The 24,008-nt window shown below is 51.6% G+C and overlaps 1 protein-coding gene across 1 annotated transcript in view; it reads right to left on the bottom strand.

Annotated features, from left to right (window-relative positions):
* LOC143833845 (uncharacterized) overlaps positions 1 to 22,927 on the bottom strand; it is a 34,340-nt gene extending 11,413 nt beyond the window's left edge. Inside the window, exons 1-10 of the mRNA XM_077330070.1 lie at positions 22,564 to 22,927; positions 21,759 to 21,909; positions 20,085 to 20,689; positions 19,075 to 19,150; positions 18,089 to 18,183; positions 17,610 to 17,736; positions 16,404 to 16,496; positions 13,470 to 14,760; positions 2,442 to 2,829; positions 613 to 739 (exon numbers count right to left, since the gene is read on the bottom strand). Of these exons, the coding sequence (XP_077186185.1) occupies positions 613 to 739; positions 2,442 to 2,829; positions 13,470 to 14,760; positions 16,404 to 16,496; positions 17,610 to 17,736; positions 18,089 to 18,183; positions 19,075 to 19,150; positions 20,085 to 20,558 (2,671 nt within the window). The 5' untranslated portion in view covers positions 20,559 to 20,689; positions 21,759 to 21,909; positions 22,564 to 22,927. The remainder of the gene's footprint in view (positions 1 to 612; positions 740 to 2,441; positions 2,830 to 13,469; positions 14,761 to 16,403; positions 16,497 to 17,609; positions 17,737 to 18,088; positions 18,184 to 19,074; positions 19,151 to 20,084; positions 20,690 to 21,758; positions 21,910 to 22,563) is intronic.
* Between the last annotated feature and the right edge of the window lie 1,081 nt (positions 22,928 to 24,008).

Raw genomic sequence — 24,008 nt, 5'->3', positions numbered from 1 at the left:
CCCTCAGTTTTGGCTACTGTGTGTGTTTTACTGGATGGGCCCCTAACCCATTCCAACATGGCTTCTCTTAGGTTCTTAATTATTAACCTGGGGGTTGCACTGCTGCAGGAAGCGGTGGTAGCTACAGGCATAGATAGCCTCAAGAGTGGCATGGATTAACATCTGGAGCAGAGGCTCAGAAGCAACTCTTAGCCACAAGGTCTAGAGCAGGGGTAGTCAACCTGTGGCCCTCCAGATGTCCATGGACTACAATTCCCATGAGCCCCTGCCAGCAAATGCTGGCAGGGGCTCATGGGAATTGTAGCCCATGGACATCTGGAGGACCACAGGTTGACTACCCCTGGTCTCGAGCAAACACTCTGTGTGGGACAGTCTCCTTGGTGCTTCGGGGGGCCACAGTGGGAGGGCTCCTGGCGTTCTGGCCCGGCTGGTGGACCTCCTGATGGCCCCTACGTGACACAGACAGACTGGTTGGGCCGTTGGCCTGTTCCAACATGGCTTCCCTGATGTTCTTCTCCTCTGAGCATTTTTCTTTTTAAACCAAGGCAGTGGGCAACCCGAAGAGTAGAAAGCAAATAAGGCTCCGTCAAGGCAGAGCGAAGGGCTGCTTACCCAGCGAGGCCACGTTGCCATAGTTCTCCACCATGACTTCTCTGTACAGCGCTCTTTGGCTCGGATCCAGCAGGCCCCACTCTCCCTCCGTGAAGCGCACAGCCACCTCTTCGAAGGTCACCAGTCCCTGAAGGGAGGAGGAGGAGAAGGGCACTAGCTGTACAAGGCAGAGCAGACCCTCGTCTGCTTGGGCAACCTGGCCTAAGAAGGATTCAGGTACACTTCCCCTGAACAAGGAGGTTCCACTGCCTCTAGTGAGCCTTCAAATGTTTGCCTCATTCCTTTGCAAGGCCAACTGAGAGCTGAAGGAGAGCCCCAAAGAAGGACAAAACCTCCTCCTATTGTTGCCCTCCCCAGACATCCAGAGGTATACTGCTTCTGAGGAGGGAGGTTCCATTTTGTTGGAGTGAGCAACTCTGCAAAGAACACTGCGAAGCTTACAGATCTGAGGGGGAGAGTTGGCATGAAAGACTTAGCATGCCTGGAATTGGGGGGGCACTACATCACTCTAAAAGAGCCAGTTCGGTGTGGTGGTTAAGATCGGCAGCCTCTAATCTGGAGAGCAGGGCTTGATTCCCCACTTCTCCACACGCAGCCAGCTGGGTGACCTTGGGCCAGTCACAGTCCTGTTAAAGCTGTTCTCACAGAGCAGTTTCTCTCAGGGCTCTCTCAGCCCCACCTCCCTCTCAGGGTGTCTATTGTGGGGAGAGGGAAAGGAAGGCAAATGTAAGCCGCTTGGAGCCTCCTTCGGGTAGAGAAAAGCGGCATATAAGAACCAACTCTTCTTCTTCTTCAGTAATCTCAGGGCTCTCTCAGCCTCACCTCCCTCACAGGGTGTCTGTTGTGGGGAGAGGAAAGGGAAGGCAATTCTAAGCCGCTTTGAGCCTCCTTCAGGTAGAGAAAAGCGGCATATAAGAACCAACTCTTCTTCTTCAGTAATCTCAGGGCTCTCTCAGCCTCACCTCCCTCACAGGGTGTCTGTTGTGGGGAGAGGAAAGGGAAGGCAATTCTAAGCCGCTGTGAGACTCCTTCATGTAGAGAAAAGTGGCATATAAGAACCAACTCTTCTTCTTCTTCAGTAATCTCAGGGCTCTCTCAGCCTCACCTCCCTCACAGGGTGTCTGTTGTGGAGAGAGGAAAGGGAAGGCAATTCTAAGCCGCTGTGAGACTCCTTCATGTAGAGAAAAGTGGCATATAAGAACCAACTCTTCTTCTTCAGTAATATCAGGGCTCTCTCAGCCTCCCCTCCCTCACAGGGTGTCTGTTGTGGGGAGAGGAAAGGGAAGGCGACTGGAAGCCCCTTTGAGACTCCTTCGGGTAGTAAAAAGAGGCATACACAAACCTTGCCCGACTGGCTGCCCATTTGTGGTAGGGCAAACATTCTTTGGGTTCGGTTTCTCCTCGGCTTTCAGCTGCAGTGTGAAAGCAAGACAGATCTACTTGAAGAAATGTAAATTCATCTTTTTTGGCCATGTGCTTCTTGGGCGATTTATTTCCTGCGCTCAGCATCACGCCCCTACGCCTGGACAAACCCCTGCTTTAGGAGCCAAATATCCCAACACATTTGGCCTTTGTCGCGAAAGCAGTAGATATTCCTCTGTCCTCCACACACACAAAACTCTCCCTGCAAACATTCGGGCAGAGCTTAGGGCCAGAGGATTCTGCAGAAGGGCTAACAGGTCCAGTGGGTTTCTCTCATCGCTTCTCGGTCCCAAAAAAGGCACACGGTTTGTTTCCAGGCACAATCTACGCAACGCTTGGACCAGGCCCCTGGCAGAGCTCCTTCCTCGAAACCCCAATTTCCTCTCGAGTAAACACAGGGCGCTCACCAGTTCCTCCGGCTCTTCTTCGTCTCGCTGTTCCTGCCACAAAATTTCCGCACAGATCTGGGAGCCGCTCTCCCGACTCGAGCTGTCCTGCCTCCCCAGCCGCTCTGGGGCGTTCTGTTTTGCGGGCCCCTCTGGATTCGGCATTGGGGGCCCTCGTGCATCTAAGTAGCCACAGTCCTCTTGAGAGAAAGCTCCGTTTCTCCCCCTGCGTCCCTGGCTGCCCCTTGGCTGGGTGGCAGGCTGGCCTTTCTCCGCGACCGTGTCCTGCTCTTCTGTTGGCGCTTTGCGCTCCAGCTGCAGGCCTGTGGCCAGAGGGTCCCCTTCGTCGGCCCTCATTCTCAAGGTAGGGACCGCCTGCGAGGGGGACAGCTTCTTAGCCCCGGGGCGTCAAGGAGGAGAACCCGTTGGCGGCTTCCGAGATCCGGGCAGACGAAGGTTCCGTGGAGCAACACGGCCTTCTCCCTGCAGGAAAGGAGAGACCGCATCCGGACATCACATAAACCCTGCGGCTCAGGGTTAGAGCCTCTGCACTGCCTGCAGGAGCTCCCAGATTCAACCCCGAGCTTCTCCGGTTGGAAGGATCAGGAAGGAGGCGAGGCAAAAGGCGTCTGCCTGAATGCCTGGAAAAATGTCGCTGCCAGTTGGATTTGACAAGACTGACCTCTACGGTGTGGAAGGCAGCTTCACATACCTGGAGACTTTGGGGGCGGAGCTGAGAGTGGGCGGCATTTGAGGCAGGGAGGGACCTCAGGTGAGTATGTTTATGGAGTCCCCCTCCCAAAGCAGCCCTTTTCTCCAGGGGGACCTCAGTGGAGTATAAAGCTATGGAGTCCCCCTCCCAAAGCAGCTCTTTTCTCCAGGGGGACCTCAGTGGAGTATAAAGCTATGGAGTCCCACTCCCAAAGCAGCTCTTTTCTCCAGAGGGACCTCAGTGGAGTATAAAGCTATGGAGTCCCACTCCCAAAGCAGCTCTTTTCTCCAGGGGAACCTCAGTGGAGTATAAAGCTATGGAGTCCCACTCCCAAAGCAGCTCTTTTCTCCAGGGGGACCTCAGTGGAGTATAAAGCTATGGATTTCCCCTCCCAAAACAGCTCTTTTCTCCAGAGGGACCTCAGTGGAGTATAAAGCTATGGAGTCCCACTCCCAAAGCAGCTCTTTTCTCCAGGGGAACCTCAGTGGAGTATAAAGCTATGGAGTCCACCCTCCAAGGCAGCCAACTGGGTTTGATTTTCCACTCCTCTGCATGCAGCCACCTGGGTGACCTTGGGCCAGTCCCGGTTCTCTCAGAGCTCTCTCAGCCCCACCTACTTCACAGGGTGTGTGTTATGGGGAGAGGAAGGGAAGGTGATTGGGAGCAGCTTTGAGACTCCTTCGGGGAGAGAAAAGCGAACCATGAAAAGCAACTTCTTCATTGGGAAGGATTTGGTAGTCACTGATGTGGAAGACCCCCAACCCAGACTCCGGAGAGCTGTTGCCCGTCTGAGGAGACAAAACTGATCTTGATGGACCAAGCGTCTGACTTCAGTAGAAGGCCCGATTCAGTAGAAGCCACTTTGAACCATGAGGGAAAGTAGGGTATAAATGTTGTAATTAATTAAATATAATAAAGGCAACTTCAAACAGACAGGCAGGTGGATGGATATAAGATCTTCAGCTGACTTCTTTTTTAAGGAGGAGTACTCCTAAAGAGGAAATAGCGGTGAGCCTGTGCCGGTGAGGAGGGCCATGACAGCATCTGTAATGCATCTGGATTAGGTTCTGAGCATCTCTAGCTAAAAGAGGCTTTCTCAACTTGAGTTTCATGATACCCTGGGATTTCTTGAGGACCCTGGGTGGGTTTCCTGAGTGAGTGGGAGTTAATTCAATTTTTTAATTTGCTAAATATTTATCAGATGATATGACCATATGTGGTCATGTTGACCTGTTTTCCCCTCCCAAAATGGCCAAGGATGGGCCTGGAGGAGGTGGGAAGGGAAGGGGCCCCAGGTGGGAACGTACAAAGCTACACTTCCCAGCCGTATTCTGCGTAATTGTGCTACTTCTGGAATTTCTCAAAGCCTGAAGAACATTTCAGGGGTTTCTTAATGGTAAAAAAAATTGAGAAAGGCTGAGGTAGACCATTGGTCTGATCCAGCAGGACTCCTGTTATGGTTGTATCAAGGGAAGACCTCAGCCTCTATGCTCTGTTGCTGGTTCTCCAGAGGAACTGGTTGGCCATTGTGGTAGACCTTTAGGCTGATCCAGTAGGTCTCTTCTTATGTTCTTATCAGGAGAACTGGCTGGCCACTGCATGGGATAAGATGCTGGACTAGATGGACCCTAATAATGTTTTTATTAGGGGAAGGCCTTGGCCCTCCAAAGCAGGGGTTGTCAACCTGTGGTCCTCCAGATGTCCATGGACTGCAATTCCCATGAGCCCCTGCCAGCGTTTGCTGGCAGGGGCTCATGGGAATTGCAGTCCATGGACATCTGGAGGACCACAGGTTGACTACCCCTGCTCCAAAGAACTGGATGGCCACTGTGTGAGGCAGGATGCTGAACTAGGCGGACAATTGGTCTGATCCAGCAGGGCTCTTCTCATGTTCTTATCAAGGGAAGAATTCAGCTTCTATGACCTGTTATTGGCTGCCTGCAAGCCACTGTATGCGAAGGAGTCTCAAAGCGGCTTCCATTCACCTTCCCTTTCTTCTCCCCACAACAGACACCCTGCGAGGGAGGTGAGGCTGAGAGAGCCCTGAGATTACTGAAGAAGAGTTGGTTCTTATATGCCACTTTTCTCTGAAGAAGTCTCAAAGCTGATTTCGCCTTCCCTTTCCTCTCCCCACCAACGGCCACCCTGTGAGGGAGGTGAGGCTGAGAGAGCCCTGATATTACTGCTCAGTCAGAACAGCTCTATCAGTGCTGTGATGAGCCCAAGTTCACCCAGCTGGCTGCCCATGGAGGAGTGGGGAATCAAACCCGGCTCGCCAGATTAGAAGTCCACTCTCCTAACCACTACTCCAAGCTGGTAAGATCTGAACCCAGGATCATCCTCTCTTCCCCTCAAGAATGCCATCACAGGCACAGATCTTTCAGTGCCGTCATTTTTTTATTGCTGCTGTCCAAGTGAAGCACACATCCCGGAAGTTCTGCCGTTCCATCCTTGTAGCTCAGCGCTTTTATTTAGGCGTTTATTTGCTTCATTTATTTCCAACTCCACCGTCAATTCCAACTCCAGGTTAAGAACATCACAGGAGCCATGTTGGGTCAGGCCAGTGGCCCATCCAGTCGATGTCACACCCAGGACCATCAGGTCCAGAACCCCAGAAGCCCTCCCACCGTGCCCTTCCGCCCCCCCAGGAATACCGAGCATTACTGTCACAGTCATAAGAATATAAGAGAACCCATGGTGGATCACAGGCTAACAGCCTTTGCTTTAGGATGCTTTGGGCTGATCCTGCGTTGAGCAGGGGGTTGGACTAGATGGCCTGTATGGCCCCTTCCAACTCTAGGATTCTATGATTCTATGACTAGATGGCCTGTATGGCCCCTTCCAACTCTAGGATTCTATGACTAGATGGCCTGTATGGCCCCTTCCAACTCTAGGATTCTAGCCTGTCCAGTCCAACACTCTGCGTCACACAGTGGCCAGAACCCAGGTGCCATGAGAGGGTCCACCAGCAGAACCAGAACTCTAGACGCCTTCCCACTGTGGCTCTTCCACGCACCAAGAAGCCAGAGCATCACTGCCCCGAAAACCAAGTTCCCTCTCGCTTACGGCTAAGAGCCAGTGAAGGACCTCTGCTCAGTTCATTTATCCAACCCCCTCTTGGAGCTGTCTAGGCGTGTAGCCACCACCACTTCTGCGGCTGTGAATTCCAAATGTTCACAACTCCTTTGGTAAATGAGCACTTCCTTTGATTGTTCTAAGAAAAGTACTTCTGTCTCGGCCTTCTCTCTCTCATGGGTCGTTTGGGAAACCTCTATCTTGCTACCCCCTCTGTTGTCGTTTCTTCAAGCTGAAGAACCCCAATCTCTTTATCCTTTCTTCAGAGGAAGGTGTCCCATCTTCTTCCATTCTCTTTTGGGCACCGCAGCTGAAGAGGGACGTAGACGAACTGGAGCGTGTCCACAGGAGGGCGACAAAGATGGTGAGGAGTTTGCAGACCAAGACGTAGGAGAAAAGGTTGGGGGAGCTTGGTCTGTTTAGCCTGGGGAGGAGACGACTGAGAGGGGATCTGATCACCCTCTTCAAGTATTTCAAAGGCTGCCATTTAGAGGATGGAGCAGAGTTGTTCTCTCTTGCCCCGGAGGGACGAACCAGAACCAATGGGATGAAATTAATTCAAAAGAAATTCCGTCTAAACATCCGGAAGAAGTTCCTGACAGTCAGAGCAGTTTCTCAGTGGAACAGGCTTCCTCGGGAGGTGGTGGGTTCTCCATCTTTGGAGATTTTTAAACCGAGGCTTGAGAGCCATCTGACGGGAGAGGCTGATTCTGTGAAGGCTCAAGGGGGTGGCTGGTTACAATGGATGAGCGATAGGGTTGTGAGTGTCCTGCATAGAGCAGGGGGTTGGACTAGATGACCCAGGAGGTCCCTTCCAACTTTGTGATTCTTCATCCTTTTAGATGCCCTAGGAAATACCTGAGAAGGGTGAATTTGGGGGAGGAGAGGGACCAGTGGGATATAATGTCATGGAGGGGCCATTTTTCTCCAGATTATCTCATCTCCGTCCACCTGGAGACCTGCTATACTCCCAGGAACTCTCCAAACCACCACCAGGAAGTAGAGACCCTTATTTATTTTTCTTCCCGGTGGGAACTCAAAATTTCTTATGACATTCTCCCCTCCTCCACATTCAACTTCACAGCAACAACAACGCTACAAGGTAGGTCAATTTGACGTTGTGTGACAGGTCCAAGGTCCAGGTAAGAAGAAGAAAAAGACGAAAAGTGGGTTTTTTTTTAATACCCTGCTTTTCACTGCCCCAAGGAGTCTCAACGCAGCTGACAAATGCCTCCCCTTCCTTCCTCTCCTCACAATAGGCACCCTGTGAGGTAGATGAGGCAGAGAGAGCTCTGAGAGAACTGCTCTGTGAGAACAACCCTAACCGGACTGTGACTAGCCCGAGGTCACCCACCAGCTGGCTGCAGGTGGAGGAGCAGGGAATCAAACCCTGCTCACCAGATTGGAAGCTGCCACTCTTAACCACTACACCAAGCTGGCTCTCTGCACCGAATTAGGATACTAGCTTCCAGGCTAGAGAAAGGATCTGAATCGGGGACTCCCAAATCCTAATCAGATATGCTAGCATGGACCAACACCCCACTCAAAATAATTTCTGAATGAAGCTCTAAATTGATTCAAACACAGCAGGAAAGCACCAGTCCATGACAGGGGTAGTCAAACTGCGGCCTTCCAGATGTCCATGGACTACAATTCCCAGGAGCCCCTGCCAGCGAATGCTGGCAGGGGCTCCTGGGAACTGTAGTCCGTGGACATCTGGAAGGCCGCAGTTTGACTACCCCTGGTCTAGAACTTACCCCTTAAAATTAATTCTGTTGTTATTAGGAGGTGGGGAACCTGTCGCGATAGTCAACTAAAATTAACATCGCACACTTTGAAACGTTTTGCATACTTAGTGTAAGTCTAAGAAATACGGGACATTAGAACTTAACGCAGGGCATTGGAAGATTTTCCAGGAAAAACCATCTGGAGTTTTGTTCGGGTTCAAGATTTTCCAGAAAATGCCCTAAAACAACTCCCATCGTTGTTGTTTTTTTCAATTCACTTCCTGCCGTCACTTCCCGAATACGAACCACATAAGAACACGAACCCGCAATCTTATCTCGGAAATACTTACCTGGCGGCTGAAATCCTAAGAACGTTTCCCTGGGAGTAAGTCCCATTGAATAAAACGGGACTTGCTTTCGAGGAGACCTGCTCAGGCACCAGCAATCCCCCGCCTCTCTTTAAGCCAGCTCCCATCTACAAAAAAAAATAACACTGCGTTATCTCAAAGGTTAGATTCAGGTGGGTCGCCGGGTCAGTCCAAAGCAGCAGGACAAAATTTGAGTGTAGGGGCACCTTGAAGGCCCAAGAAGTTGAATTCTGGCTAGAAACATTTTTGGTCTTCAAGGTGCCCCCCCAAAAAAACTTTGTTCTGGTTTAAAGGTTAGGAAGCTAAACTAATGGGGGAACTTTGAACCCTTAAAATCATGCCATGAGAATACCTGAATTTCTTAAAAGGAACTGTGCATCCTGAGCCTGTATATGTTTAATCAGGAACAAGTTTACAGGGAAATAGTCATAATCCACCTCCCAGTTAGCATCACCAACCTACAGGCGAAGAAGGTTTTTATACCCTGCTTTTCTCTGCCCGAAGGAGTCTCAAAGCGGCTCCCAATCCCCTTCCCTTCCTCTCCCCACACCAGGCACCCTGCGAGGGAGGTGGGGCTGAGAGAGCTCTGACAGAAACGCTCTGTTGAGAACAGACTGGCCACTCTGCCACAGAAGCTCACTCGATGGTTCGGGGCCAGTCGCACGCTCTCCGTCTGCCCCACCTCACAGGAGCGTTGTTCTTCTACGCAGAGGTTGCGACACGTAACTATAAGGAGCATTTTCGAAATAAATCAGCAGTCTCTTTCTTAAATAAACAAAACATACATAAAGAGAGAAGAAAGCTGCTCCAAATCTCCCTCGGGAAGAAAGGAAGGGCATAAAGGGCTTATTTTTAAAAGGTTTATTAACATGGATATTATGTTTTTTTCTTTTCTGCAAACCGCCGCAGGCCGGCTTGCCGGGAGCCACAGTATTAAAATATAAACATAAATAAAAATCAATAAAATAAAATAAATAAAGGGGGGGGGGAACCCTGATTCCCCCCCCCATTATCCTTCGCATCCAGACTTCTCGTTTGCAGGGGTATACTGCCCCTATACAAGGAGGCTCGTGGCCACCAAGGACCTCTCTCCCTCTGCATTTGTGGAAAGGATCTCGGTGGGTTAAGTCCGGAGGTAGCCCACCTGCGATTCCCCCAGATGTCCATGGACTACAATTCCCATGAGCCCCTGCCAGCAAATGCTGGCAGGGGCTCATGGGAATTGTACTCCACGGACATCTGGAGGACCACAGGTGGGCTACCCCTGGGTTAAGTCACCAAAGCCAACTTCCTTCCTTTTGGGGAGAGGGGGGCTTCACCCTCTCTCCCCCACCCCCGTGTTTGCACCCTCCCACCGCACCCTACGAGCCAGCCCAGGCGAGAGGACGGCTGCGGGCGCCTTTGGAGCAACCCCGGGGCTGCACCGGCCCCGATCCCCGCGGGAGCCTCCCCTCCCGCCGCCTCTGGCCCTTTGCTCTCTGCAAGCGCAGCTCACCCGGGCCCCCCCTGGGAGCCGCCGCGGACGGGCTCCCCCAGACCGGACTCTTTCCCAGGCAGAAAGGAGGGGGGTGCAAGGGGGAAAGCCAGGAAGTGACTTCAGCCCGTTTACAGCCCTCCTTCCTGGATGCCACCCTAGGAAGGCGGACTCGGTCGGGTTAACCCTTTTCTTGCAAGGGAGCCGAAAGCGCTGGAGCCGGAGCAAAGAAGCGCGCGCCCTGTTTGCCTACACTGGAGGGTCGGCGTAAGCAGGGGCGCCCCTGCGGGGCAGAAGGGGAGATCTCTCGCCCGCCCCCTCCAAGGAAGCTCAGGGGTTTGCATTGAGTGGCTGATGGTGGATTATATATGTTGCTACCCGCCTTGAGCCTTTGGGGAAGGGCGGGCTATCCATGGAATTCTTATGATCGGTATTATTAATTAGTGTTTGTACTGAGTGCTGTACTGGGGATTGCATTGGTTTTTTGCACGTGTGGGTTCCCTGCTCGGAGCCTTCGGGGTAGGGTGGGCTATGCATCAAATTCTTAGTATCCTTTTTTATTCGTTATTGTTTGCATTGAGGGATTTGCCGCTTGTTGGATGTGTTGTGACTGGGCCCTGAGCCTTGAAGGAAGGAAGGACAGGCTGTTATAATTATTATTGTTTGCTCTGAGTGATTTATTGTTTTTTATATATGTTGCTACCTGCCCTGAGCTTTGAGGAGTGGGCGGGCTCTAAATAAAATTATCATCATCGTAATTGTTTGTGTTGAGTGTTTGTACTGAGTGATTTACTGTTTATTGTAAGATAAAAAGTTGGTTTTATACCCTGCTTTTCTCTAGCCAAGGGAGGCCCAAAGTAGCTTGCCGATACCTTTCCCTTCCTTTCCTCACCCCAAACACCATGTGAGGCTGAGAGAGCTCTGAGTGAACTGCTCTGTGAGAACAGTTCTAACAGGACTGGCCCAAGGACAGCCAGCTGGCTGTATGTGGAGGAGTGGTAGAAGAAAGTCACCGGCTTCCATCCTTACGGATCTCCCAAGGTTGCCTCCTGATTCTAGAATTCAGAGGCTGAGTGCTCTTTGCTACTCCTCCTCACACAAAAAAAAAACATCCACAAAGTAGTTCAGCAGGGGAATTGGCTGCCTAAGGAGGTGGTGAGGTCCCCCCCCCCCCCACTGACAGTCTTCAAGCAGCATCTGGACAGATAGTTATCCTGGATATACTTGAGACTGATTCAGCATTGAGCAGGGGGTTGGACTAGATGGCCTCTGTGACACCTTCCAGCTCTATGATTCTATGATTACATGAATCTAGCTGTGGCCTTTGATACGATAGATCGTGCTTTCCCATTGAGGCAGAAGGAGGTACCAGAGGATGTGTGTTAGATAAAGAAATCCCCTGTGCAAGCACCGGGTCATGTCTGACCCTTGGGGTGACACCCTCTAGCGTTTTCATGGCAGACTAAGTACGGGGTGGTTTGCCAGTGCCTTCCCCAGTCATTACCGTTTACCCCCCAGCAAGCCGAGTACTCATTTTACCGACCTCGGAAGGATGGAAGGCTGAGTCCACCTTGAGCCGGCTGCTAGAATTGAACTCCCAGCTTCATGGTCAGAGCTTCAGACAACACGTCGGCTGCTTTACCACCCTGTGCCACAAAAGGCTCTTAGAATGTGTGTTAGACTGGTTCAAATAATTCCTAGTTACCAGGAGGACTTTAAGAGAACAGCTTGTGCTATACAAAACCCTTAACACCATACAAAACCACTTGGTGCCTCCCATCTGCAAGACCGCCCCTTCCCCTGTATTCTGCTATGACAGCTTCATTCATTCATTCATTCATTCATTCATCCAGCCAGGGCATTCTGCAGCCCCCACCCTGCATGCAGGCAAACCCAACAACCACCTGTACGCATGTATTCTCTGTACGGAGACCCTCCTTGTAGAACGGCCGGCCTGAGGAGATCAGGAAGAATCCCACCTCCGGTCTGTCCTCAAATGATAGAAGAAGAAGAAGGAAGAAGGAAGAAGAAGAAGAAGAAAGAAGAAGAGGAAGAAGAAGAAGAGTTGGTTCTTAGATGCCGCTTTTCTCTACCCGAAGGAGGCTCAAAGTGGCTTACAGTCGCCTTCCCTTTCCTCTCCCCACAACAGACACCCTGTGAGGTGGGTGAGGCTGAGGGAGCCCTGATATCACTGCTTGGTCAGAACAGTTTTATCAGAGCCGTGAAGAGCCCAAGGTCACCCAGCCGGCTGCATGTGGGGGAGTGCAGAATCGAACCCAGCATGCCAGATCAGAAGTCCGCACTCCTCACCACTACACCAGACTGGCAACACTGAATTGTTCAAGAGGGGTTTTCAGCACAGACAATACGGCTGCACTGTACAAAACGTTTGGGAAAGAAGCTTGGGCCTAGGGATGCCAGCCTCCAGGTAGGACCTGGAGATCCCCTGGAATTATAGCTCATCTCCAGGCAACGGAGATTCATTCCTCGGATAAAAATGGTCGCTTTTGGAGGCTTGACTCCATAGTATAATATTCACCATAGTCTAACCATAGATCAGAGGGGTCTAAACTGTGGCTCTCCAGATGTCCATGGACTACAATTACCATGAGCCCCTGCCAACTACATGTCGGTGTAGGCGCCCTCTTGTCTTTGAGCATGCTTCCTCGGGTGTTAAGAAAAAGGTTATGCAGAATCAATTGTTCATGTTCCATGTCTCTTAGGATCATTACAAGACAAACCGCTCTTTGTGTGGATTCTGTATAACCTCTTTTGTCCTTAGAAATGCTGACAAAGGAACTTCAAAGCGGCCGTACTACACCCTGCTTTGACTGACTTCCACCGAGTCTTTTTTGTCTACACGGTTTCTCTCTTTTGACTACCTTTGGAATCTGGTTGCAAGGCTTCCCTTAAAGTGACTGCGCTCCAGAAGCCGTAATTTCTCTCAGCAGAGATTTGCCTCTTGGATTTATTCCCCCTCCTCTGCTGTCTCCAATCCTTCCCCACCCACCCCCTTCAAGAAAAGAAAGAGACTCCTGCTGCGTTTGGCTCCCCTCCCCGCTCTGAGCGTTCCCAATCGAGTGCAGAACACTTTCTTTTTCGATTGGGGAGGGGCGAATAGAGGAAGGCCCGGGTCCAAATCGATCTGAATTCAGCAGGATCCGCAACGGGGGGGGGGGGGGGGGACAAAGGAAGTGCAGAATCAGCCCTGGGCTCTTTTCTCTTTCTCTCCTGCCGCAGACAAACACGGCGACCCATCTCGATCGATCTTTAAAACCTTGTCGGCGTCCCAGATGCTACTGGACTCGAATTAAACCATGCTGGAATAAAATTGTGTTCATTTTTAGAGCGCTTTATTTTATTTTGTGAGTTATCTCGGGAGCTGTGCGGAATCTAATAAAACATTGCATGCGGGTGAGAACCCTTCCCATCCATCTTTTATCCTTCCTTGGTGATCTCTTTATGCCCGAACATATTCTGGGAGCTTTCTTATGTGCAATGCGCTTGGGCGGGGGGGGAGTCAAACTGCGGCCCTCCAGATGTCCATGGACTACAATTCCCATGAGCCCCTGCCAGCACGCTGGCAGGGGCTCATGGGAATTGTAGTCCATGGCCATCTGGAGGGCCGCAATTTGACTACCCCTGCGCTTGTGGTCGGGGGGGGGGGCGGAGGGGGCGGGGCTACAGTTCTACGTGCTCTCGCGGGTGTGGGTCTTCCAGTGCCGGATGAGGTTCGGACTCTGCGTGAAGCTCTTCCCGCACTCGGAGCACTTATACGGCTTCTCGCCCGTGTGCAGCCTCTGGTGCCTGATCAGGTGGGAGCTCTGGTTGAAGCTCTTCCCGCACTCGGAGCAGTTGTACGGCTTCTCGCCCGTGTGGATCCGCTGGTGCGTAAAGAGGTTGGTGCTCTGGCTGAAGCTCTTGCCGCAGACGAAGCACTCGTACAGCTTCTCCCCCGTGTGGATCCGCCGGTGCCGCACCAGGCCCGACTTGTCGCAGAAGCTCTCGCTGCAGTCCGCGCATTTGTACGGCTTCTCCCCGCGGTGGTAGCGCTGGTGAGTGACGAGGCTCCAGCTCCGATTGAAGGTCTTCTCGCAGTCCGGGCACTTGAAGGCTTTCTCGGCCGCGTGGATTCCCCGGGGGCTCGCGAGGCCGGCTCCGTGGCAGAACGGCCCGCGGCAGAGGCTGTAGGGCTTCTCGTCCAGGTGGGCCGTTTGGTGTACAAAAAGGCCGGCGCTCTCGCTAAAACTTTCCCCGCAGTCGAAACATTTATACGGCTCTTCCGCGGGGGACGTATCCCCGAGCTGGGCCGGCGGGTTGCCGAGGTTCCCGCCAAAGGGCGTGGGGTCGCGCAGGTCGCCTCCCGTCTGAATCACCCCGCGGGGAGGGAAGCCCGACTGAACCGAAATGACCCGGTTGCCTTTGGAGCGCTTGCATGGCTTCTGCCTGGTGTGGATCCTCTGGTGCGTGATCAGATTCGAGCTGCGGCTGAAGCTTTTCCCGCAGCTCAGGCATTTGTAGGGTTTCTCCCCGGTGTGGATTCTCTGGTGAGCTTTGAGGCTGGATTTTTCGCAGAAGCTCTTGCTGCAGTCCGGGCAACTGTAGAGCTTCTCCCCCGTGTGGAGCCTCTGGTGAGAGGTGAGCCGTGTCCGCCGGTTGAACTGCTTCCCACACTCCGCGCACTGATAGGGTTTCTCGCCGGTGTGGATTCTCTGGTGAGTCACGAGGCTGGATTTGTGGCTGAAGATCTGGCCGCACACGGTGCACTCGTTCCTTTTCTTGGCCTTCTGCTGCTCTTGCTGGAGGGATGTTCCGTACGGGTCCGCATCCTGAGGATAGAAAAACTCGTTCTTCCATTTCTCTGCTTGCTCCCTGTCCTGCATTTTCAGCCCACCGTGGAGCCCAAAAATCTGTCCGTCATTTTGATGCCTTATTCTTTCTGCCCAAATCTCACACGGTTTCTCCACATTTTCGTGCTTCTCCCCTAAATAACAGAAATTATTTATTAATAATAATAATTAGTAGTAGTAGTAGTAGTAGTAGTAGTAGAAGAAGAAGAAGAGTCAGTTTTTATAACCTGTTTTTCCCTACCCGAATATCAAAGCGGCTTACTATTGCCTTTCCCTCCACAACAGACACCCTGTGAGATAGGTGGGGTTGAGAGAGCTTTGAGAGAACTGCTCTGTGAGAATCTCACTAAGAGGACTGTGACTAGCCCAAGGTCAACCAGCTGGCTATATGTGAAGGAGTGGGGAACCCAAGATGGCTCTCCATCTTTCTTTCTTTCTTTCTTTCTTTCTTTCTTTCTTTCTTTCTTTCTTTCTTTCTTTCTTTCTTTCTTTCTTTCTTTCTTTCTTTCTTTCCACCCTGTCTTAACCACTGTACCAGGGGTAGTCAAACTGCGGCCCTCCAGATGTCCATGGACTATAATTCCCAGGAGCCCCTGCCAGCAAATGCTGGCAGGGGCTCATGGGAATTGTAGTCCATGGACATCTGGAGGGCCGCAGTTTGACTACCCCTGCACTATACCAAGCTGGCTCAACAGTTAAGGCGCTCAGTGATTATATTAGCACTAAAGATAATGTAAACTATGTATTTATTTACTTCAATTATTTATTTACAAAATGTATACGCCACCTTTCTGCCCACATCAGGGCCACAAACATATTAAAGACGCAGGAAACAAACCCACGTCCTAAAAAAACCATTGAAACCCAAGTAAAGAGAAAGCATTAAAACTAATTACGAACCATGCTAAAAATGCTTCTCTTGCCTTTAAAAAATCAGGCTTGCAAAAAAGATCAGAATGCCATTTAAAAATATTAACATATTGTCGTGCCCCCTCCCAAATAACTTTTAGTTACTGAAGTTTTTAAACCCCGCTTCCCCCTGGAAAAAATCTGCAAAAATCAACTCTTAATATGGATGCGTTTTCTCCCCTTAATTGAAATGCCTAAATAAAAGCGTGCATTAGAAACATTAAGAACATATAAGAAGCCATGTTGAATCAGGCCAAGGGCCCATTCGGTCCAACACTCTGTGTCACACAGTGGCCAAAAACCCAGGGGCCATCAGGAGGTCCACCAGCAGGGCCTGAACTCCAGAAATTCCCTTATTTGGCCCCTCGAGCACCAAAAACACAGAGCAATCCTGCCCCAGCCTGAGGGGGAATGATTGGCTCATGGTCACAAACCTCTAGGCAAGAAGGTTAAAGGTAAAGGTATCCCCTGTGCAAGCACCGAGTCATGTCTGACCCTTGGGGTAACGCCCTCTAGCGTTTTCTTGGCAGACTCAATACGGGGTGGTTTGCCAGTGCCTTCCCCAGTCATTACCGTTTACCCCCCAGCAAGCTGGGTACTCATTTTACCGACCTCGGAAGGATGGAAGGCTGAGTCAACCTTGAGCCGGCTGCTGGGATTGAACTCCCAACCTCATGGGCAAAGCTTTCAGGTGGCTGCCTTACCACTCTGCGCCACAAGAGGCTCTTTCTAGGCAAGAAAGCCTGCTCTAAATAGTAGAGTCTGTGCCATTTTATTTTATTTATCTATTTAGATTTATATACCGCCCTCCCTGAAGGCTCCATGCAAGATGTTCAGACCACACAAGAGTCCCCAGCCCCAAAGCTACCTGCCGATCTCTCTCCTGTGTCGGTGCAGCCCTCACGTAGCTCCTCCTCTTCCAGCCAGCAGATGAGTTCCGGTTTGGGGATCAGAAGATGTTCTGATGAAGAAATCAACAGAGTGGGTCATCGCCGGCTAAGGAGACAGCTGTCCCTCCATGTAGACAAGCTGGGGGCCCACAAGGAAGGCATCAATCCCTGGAAAACCCCACCCCTGGCCCAAATCTGCCCCCTTCCGATGACTTTGGGCGCTTCCACACACGCTCAATACGGCACTTCCAATCCACTTGGCGACTGGATTGTACTGTGTGAAATGGCAAGATCCACTTGCAAAGGGTCGCCGAAGTGGAGTGAAACGGGATTACTTAGCAGGTGCGGAAGCGTCCTTTGCTCTGCTGCCTGGTTTAGCTCCTTTCCCTTTCAATGACATTCGGTTGCTGTTGGAGGGGAATAAGCATGCTCAGCTCTTATCCATCTTATTTTGTAGGCTTTGGGGGATGGTTCTCTAATTTTCAAAGCAAAATTATTCTATACTAGCTAGAAAGCCCATTGCAAGCCGGAATGCAAGGGGCGCTAGGACCCAAGGGACACCGGGAAGTGCAGATCTGTGTGTGTGTATGTCTCCCTTTCACTGCGTGTCTCGGTGTGCCTTGCAGCAGGAAGCATAGCAGGTAATCAGGGCTGGTTTGTAGGAGGGAAGGAGGGCTGGTGTGCAGTTTGGGGCAGCTCTCTCCGTCTGTCTCTCTCTCCATCTGTCACAGCAGGGGCGGCTCTCTCTGTGTCTCTGTCAGCAGCTTGGGGCAGCTCTCTCTGTGTCTCTCTCTGCCTCCTTCGCAGCAGGAGGGATAGGAGGGAATGAGGGCTTGTGTTCAGTCTGACAGGGCTCTGTGTGTCTCTCTCTGTCTCTGGCACATCTGAGAGGAATGTGGCTAGCATCCAGGAACGGAGGGTGGGAGCTGTAGGGGCAGGGCCAATCAGTGTGCAGCCAGGGTTGCTGGCTGCACCCTGATTGGCCTTATTCCAACTTGGACAGCCGGGCATATCCCACCCCCCAGGCTGTTTCACAAATATACAGACGAACCATGGATGAGGCTATACCTGTTGAGAATATTTCTAGGGACAAGGAAAAGACCCAGAGACTGTAAGCAAGAACAGGGGCACCCCCTCGCCTCCCTGGCTTTCCCTCAGGAGGTTTCCACAAAGGGAACACTCACCCAGCAAACCCACATTCCTATAATTCTCCACCATGACCTCCCTGTACAAGGCCCGCTGGCCGGAATCCAGCACGCTCCACTCCTCCTCCGTGAAACACACGGCCACGTCCTCAAAGGTCGCCAGCTTCTGCAAGGAAAAGTCCGAGAAGTGAATTCCCTTCATCTTAGAGGGCGAAAGTTCTCCTTGGTTCAAGATCGGACAGGAAGCACGCAGGCCTCCGTGACAAGATGAGAACATACACAAGAGGAGTCACGTTGGATCGGGCCAGCGGCCCATCCAGTCCAACGCTCTGTCTCACGCAGTAGCTGAAACTCTGGAGCCGTCGGGAGGTCCCACCAATCGGGCCAGACCCCCAGAAGCCCTCCCACTGCTGCCCTCCAAGCGCCAAGAATACAGAGGGTCAATCCCCCGGACAAGAACCTTGTCTCCTTCTCGAAATAACATTTCAACCAAATCGAAAGGAGGGCGTCAGACAGACCTCCAGGGGTACGGGATTCCAGAGCTGCATCGCTGTTTCCATCCCGTCATGAAGAGGATGGGATCCAGAAGGCCTCAGAGTGGTCAGGCCAGCGCCTGTGAGAGAGAGACAAGGGTATTGGGAAGGTCTGGAGTAAAGGCGTTATCGTCAACCTCCTAGCCCTGGGTCTTCTGTCGTTCCCCCCACCCCCCATTAAACTTCCCCACCCTCTAAAAATGAGACGCGGAGATCTCACACACAGCGGAATGAGGAGGCAGAATCCCAAGCGGATGGCACTTCTGTAGACGGGGAATAAGTCGTATTTACTTCTTGGTTCGTTTCCTAAATTTCTAGACCACCCTTCTCTGCAAACAGGCTTGCAGCTTTTTAAAATTGAGTTTAACTACAATAAAAAGGAGAGATCAATAAATCCTGACTAATGCTCTGTTTTTCCACTGTGTGTTCTGCAGTGGGACAGGGATGGAGGGAGGCCCATGTCATTTTATTTACTTGTTCTGGACTCAACCATAATCCTGGAGGGACAGTTCAGTTTTGCAGGGCCTGCAGAACTTGAGTTGTTCCATCAGGGCATGGATCTCAGCCGGTAACTCAGCCGGTTGGAGCCAAGGCCGAGAAAGCCCTGGCTCTGGCCAACATGTTGGCGATCCTAATATTCTTCTGACGGCAAACTGGGAAAGGTGGTCCCTCAGGTACACAGGGCCCAGACCACGTTTGGTCTCCTCAGATACGCAGGGCCCAGAACTTTGTATGATCTCCTATGTAAAATAAAATGCCCCCTGACATTTTTAAAACAAAAACACTTTAATAGAACAGGGGCGACTTCAGGCTACACTCTGCTGATTTGAGTTTTGTGTCTGGAGGGAGTTCATTGAATGAAAGAGTGCTCAAGAAGGTTCCCCACCCAGCTTTCCGCCTCAGGCCAGGGGTGAAATGTTGCCTGAGAAATTTCAAACTGCACCATAGCTGGAGCCGTTTCACGGCTTTACCCAGTGAGACATCGTCGTCCTCAAGCTCTTGCTGGATCCCCTCAATCGGCTGCTCTCTTGCTATAGACTTCTTTGCCTGGGGAAAGGGGAGATAATTTCTATTTACTAAATTTATTTATTCCTTAGACTTTTATTCTACCTTGTCTCGGCCAACATAGGGCAGGTCACTACGTAATTTTAAAGCACATAATATCACATGATATGCTACAGTACAATACGAAACCTAGTTTAAGTTAAAGTTTCAAACTAAATTTGAATTTAGAGCGGTTTCTCAGTGGAACAGGCTTCCTCGGGAGGTGGTGGGTTCTCCATCTTTGGAGATTTTTAAGCAGAGGCTGGAGAGCCATCTGACGGAGAGGCTGATTCTGTGAAGGCAAAGGGGGGTGGCAGGTGACAGTGGATGAGCGATTGGGATGTGAGTGTCCTGCACAGTGCAGGGGGTTGGACTAGATGACCCAGGAGGTCCCTTCCAACTCTATGATTCCATGATTCTATGAATTGCCCACGAAGTTGTATTGTGGTGTTTTCGGGGGGTGGGGGCATAATATAAACCTCCCTGAGGGGTACAGTACGGCAGATACAGATGCTGGTGGAGAGGTCTGTGAGATCAGATAGTTCTTACTAGGCCTCAACCATATGTGTGGTGGAACAACTCTCCCTTGCAGTCGCTGCAGAAACTAAGTCCTGCAGGGCTCTGGTCCCCTTTGGCAGAACGTTCTGCTAGGCCGGAGCCTGGGACGAAAAAGCTCTGGCTCTGGTTAACCTGTAGGCTCTAAAAGGAACTCCTAAAGCAGGGGTAGTCAAACTGCGGCCCTCCAGATGTCCATGGACTACAATTCCCAGGAGCCCCCTGCCAGCAAACGCTGGCAGGGGGCTCCTGGGAATTGTAGTCCATGGACATCTGGAGGGCCGCAGTTTGACTACCCCTGTCCTAAAGTAATACTCTAGGGGGGGGAGTCCATGGATGCCTCCTGGCCCCCCCTTGAACAAGCAGGAAGAAGCATTCTCACCTGCGCTTCCCGGTTCCCGACCTCTTGCTGCTTCAGCAGAAAATCCTCCGCCAGGACAACCGCCTGGAGACAGGTCTCCGCTCCCGCTTTACGGACCCAGCTCTGCATTTCCCTCGGCAGGGTGCTCAGGAATTGCTCCAGGATCACCAGATCCAGAATCTGCTCCTTGCTGAACGTATCGGGCCTCAGCCAATGATGGCAAAGTTCCTCGAGGCGGCCGCAGACCTCACGCGGCCCGTCGGCCTCCTGGTAGCGGAACCACCGGAAGTGCCGGCGCCAGACGTCAGCGCCGACCGTGTCCTCATCAGAGAAGCTTTGCGTGGACCCTTCCCAGAATCCCCTCTCAACGGCACTGCCTGGGCTTCGTCCTGGGCTCTCCCTCGCCTCGAGGTCAGCTGCATCGTGCTCTTCCGCCTCCTCTCCCAGCTCTGCCTCCACGGGGGGACCCAGGACCGAGAGGGCCTCGTGCTCCATTGCCCTGAGTTTTTCTGAGGTGTCCCCCCCAGGTCCTGGAAGTCAGAGGATCTTGTGCTGACCCACGGTATTCAGAAAGGCCGACGGGTTGCAAATAAGGCAGGATACGAATCTGGGTTGAGGATTTCTTTCTAAGGAAGCAACAGAAATGCCAAGGATGAACCCTGGGGCCAGAAGGGATACTCATTCTTCCTCCTCGGATTAAGAAACAAACCATCATATTTTCAAGGGACAGAAGGGCTCCCCTTCCTCTATTCTTGTCTCATGGCAGCCAGGATGGTCTAGCACAGGGGTATCCAAACTGTGGCTCTCCAGGTGTCCATGGACTACAGTTACCATGGGCCCCTGCCAGCTTCTGTCCTCAGGCTCCCAGCCTCCCTTCTTTTCCCAGTGGGAGTTGTCCACTGTTGATGTATCAATCTCACTATAAGCGTCCTTGCTTAGACAGCCTAGTCTCAACAAGGCTGTAGCAGTTTAGATTAGATTCCTGGCCATCTGGCATCCTGTGAACCCCGGCACGTTTGGTGCCCTTTTGCTCTCCCACCAAAATGCCTTAGTACCCCTCCCTATATCTGCCTTGTATTGCCAAGTGCTCTTTGTTATTATCAAGATCTTTGCTTAGGAAGATCTTGGCTTGCTTTAGCATTCTGTGGACTCTGTTTAATATAGCTCTCTTTGGATTTCAACTGGCTGTTGGATCTCGGATGTGTCTTTATCACGGGCTCCGCAAGCTGGGCTCAGCCTGATTCCTGACACCCCTGCACTTCCCAATGAACCCAGACTGCCCCCCACAGGCCATTCACTCTAACTAAACAGTAAAAGTAGAAATGCGATAAAAATCAGTGTAACCATTCACTTTGTTTTCTACGTCATGGGAGAGAAAGAGACAGAGGAAGACTGAGAAAGGATGTTGGGGAGATTTAACTCAGTGCCTGACACTAAAATCATGCTAAGTGAACAGCCGGAAACTCCATAAGCCCCAAAGAAAAATCCTCTTCCAGCTTTTTCATTAGGACCGACCCAGTGGCACATAATGGCGCATAATGGCGCTCATGCACACAAAAGCATTAAACTTTGTTGGTCTTAAAGGTGCCACTGGACTCTAACTTTGTTCTGGAAAGGCATCGGCATTCCAAAGGGCCTGATCCCTCCCACCTGCAGCCCCAAGAAAGCCTACAAGCTTCCTCCTGCAACTCTTACCTCTCCACCAGTGGCCTTCAAAGGTTTACTGCCTCTGAATACGGAGGTTCCATTTAGACATCTCAGCTATCGGCACAACCAGCGGGCCACCTGCCGTCGGACAGGACGACAACGTAGATCACACATTTTCTCGAGGGGGTCGCCGTGTTATCTACGTGGAGCAAAAGCACAAACCAAACACAGTCTTAGGGCATTTCAACTCTCAGCAAATTGATAAATCCACAAGAAGCCTTGGTTGCAGCCACATTTCTGGAATCGTGGAGAAAAGACCAAGAGTTCAGTGGCACCATACAGGCTGAATTTGTGGCAGGGTAGGAGCTTCCGTGAGTCACCGCTCCCTTCTTCAGATACCACCTGGATCTTCAAATATGCAAATATCTGAAGAAGGGGGAGCAGTGACTCACAAAACCCTGCCACATATTTGCTCCTTCAAACATGCAGGTACACTCAGAAGGGAGCAGCGACTCACGAAATCTCATCGGCTGCTCCCCAATGTTGTTAGTCTTAAAGGTGCTCTTGGCTCTTTCCCATGGCTACGGAGAGACGAATATCTTGATCCTTCAGGAATGCAGCAATCTATTTGCCCTGACAGCAGGTCAAAACCGTTCAAGCCCATAGCAGCCCTATTAAAATGCCGCAGGGTGAGATTCTCCAGTGCCCTCTGTGGCAACCGACTGCTGGCCAGGGTGGGCAACCCAGACTGGGTTTTCCCAGCCTCTAAATTCCACCAGCTTGCCTCCTTTGCCAGGCAAAGCTAGACTCCCCTTATCCCCCACCCACCCACCTACCCACGTTGTCGACCTACCCAGTCTTTTGCAAGATGTGATGGAAATTCAAAGGCCGCTTTCACAGGGTAGGGGGCCGGGCTGGCAGGAAACACCTCTGCCCCTGCCCCCTCCCTTCTTCTTTCGGCAAGGCCTCTCTAGGCACAGATGCTCGGTCAAGTTAACCCTCCAGATGACTGGGAAATTCTTGAGCAGCAATTTGAAAATGAGAAGGCTGAGGACCTAGGAAGAGTCCTGCTGGATCGGGACAATGGTCCATCTAGTCCGGGAGCCTGTCTCACACTACCCAGTCTGAGTCCAGACCAACCAAGTTGCATTCTGGGTTAGTCTTAAAGTAGGCATGCCAGCTTCCAGGTGGGACCTGGGGATCCCCTAGAATTAGCTCATCTCCAGCCAAAAGAAAAGGATTGCTTTAGAGCAGGGGTAGTCAAACTGCGGCCCTCCAGATGTCCATGGACTACAATTCCCATGAGCCCCTGCCAGCGAATGCTCATGGGAATTGTAGTCCATGGACATCTGGAGGGCCGCAGTTTGACTACCCCTGCTTTGGAGGTTGGACTCCTTAGCATTATACAACAATGAGGTGGTGTGTCCCCCTGCCCCAATTCCCCCCCCACCTCCAGCTCCACCCCCAAAATCTCCAGGTATTTCCCACCAACTCAGAGCTGGCAACCCTATTTAAAAAGTGCCTCTGGACTCAGATTTTGGTCTGTTGCTTCAGACCAACATGGCGACCCATCTGAATCTATCTGAGTGGCCAACTAGTTCCTCTGGAAGGTCAAAAACAGGCCTTCCCCTGATGCTGCCTCCTGGCTCTGGGATTCAGAGGTTGAGTGCCTCTGAATGTGGAGGTTCCACTCAGCCATAAGAGCCCTGCTGGATCAGACCAATTGTCCACATAGTCCAGGATCCTGTCTAACACAGTGGCTGACCAGTTCTTCTGGACGGCCAACAACAGGGCAGGGAAGCCGAGGCCTTCCCTTGATGTTGCCTCCTGGCTCTGGAATTCAGAGGTTTAGTGCCTCTGAATGTGGAGGTTCCCCTCAGCTACCATAGCTGGAAGCCACCGATGGACTTACCATCCATGACTCTATCTAATCACCTTGCAAGGCTCTATATTCCTATAGCCAGCAAATTCCAAATTTTAACCCTGCTTACAATAATAGGATTCATAACCTAGAGCAGGGGTAGTCAAACTGCGGCCCTCCAGATGTCCATGCTGGCAGGGGCTCATGGGAATTGTAGTCCATGGACCTAGAGGGGGGGATCACAAACTCCATGCTGGTCCCCAATGGATGTGCAGGCCCCCACATAGACTTGGGTATGCCTCAATGTTCCCACCCCACAGGCCCCTTTCCCCTTTCTCCTCCAGAAGCCGGAAGTGTGGAACAGGCAATGTTTGGTCTTCCCTCAACTCTATGACAGGGAAGTTGTAAAGTGTGAGTGCATCTAATTCCCCGCTCAG

The sequence above is a fragment of the Paroedura picta genome, chromosome 3 (genome assembly GCF_049243985.1).
Source record: "Paroedura picta isolate Pp20150507F chromosome 3, Ppicta_v3.0, whole genome shotgun sequence".
NCBI classification, from domain to species: Eukaryota; Metazoa; Chordata; class Lepidosauria; order Squamata; family Gekkonidae; genus Paroedura; species Paroedura picta.
Note: the sequence above shows the minus strand (reverse complement) of the source record. Positions and strands in the feature narration are given on the sequence as shown.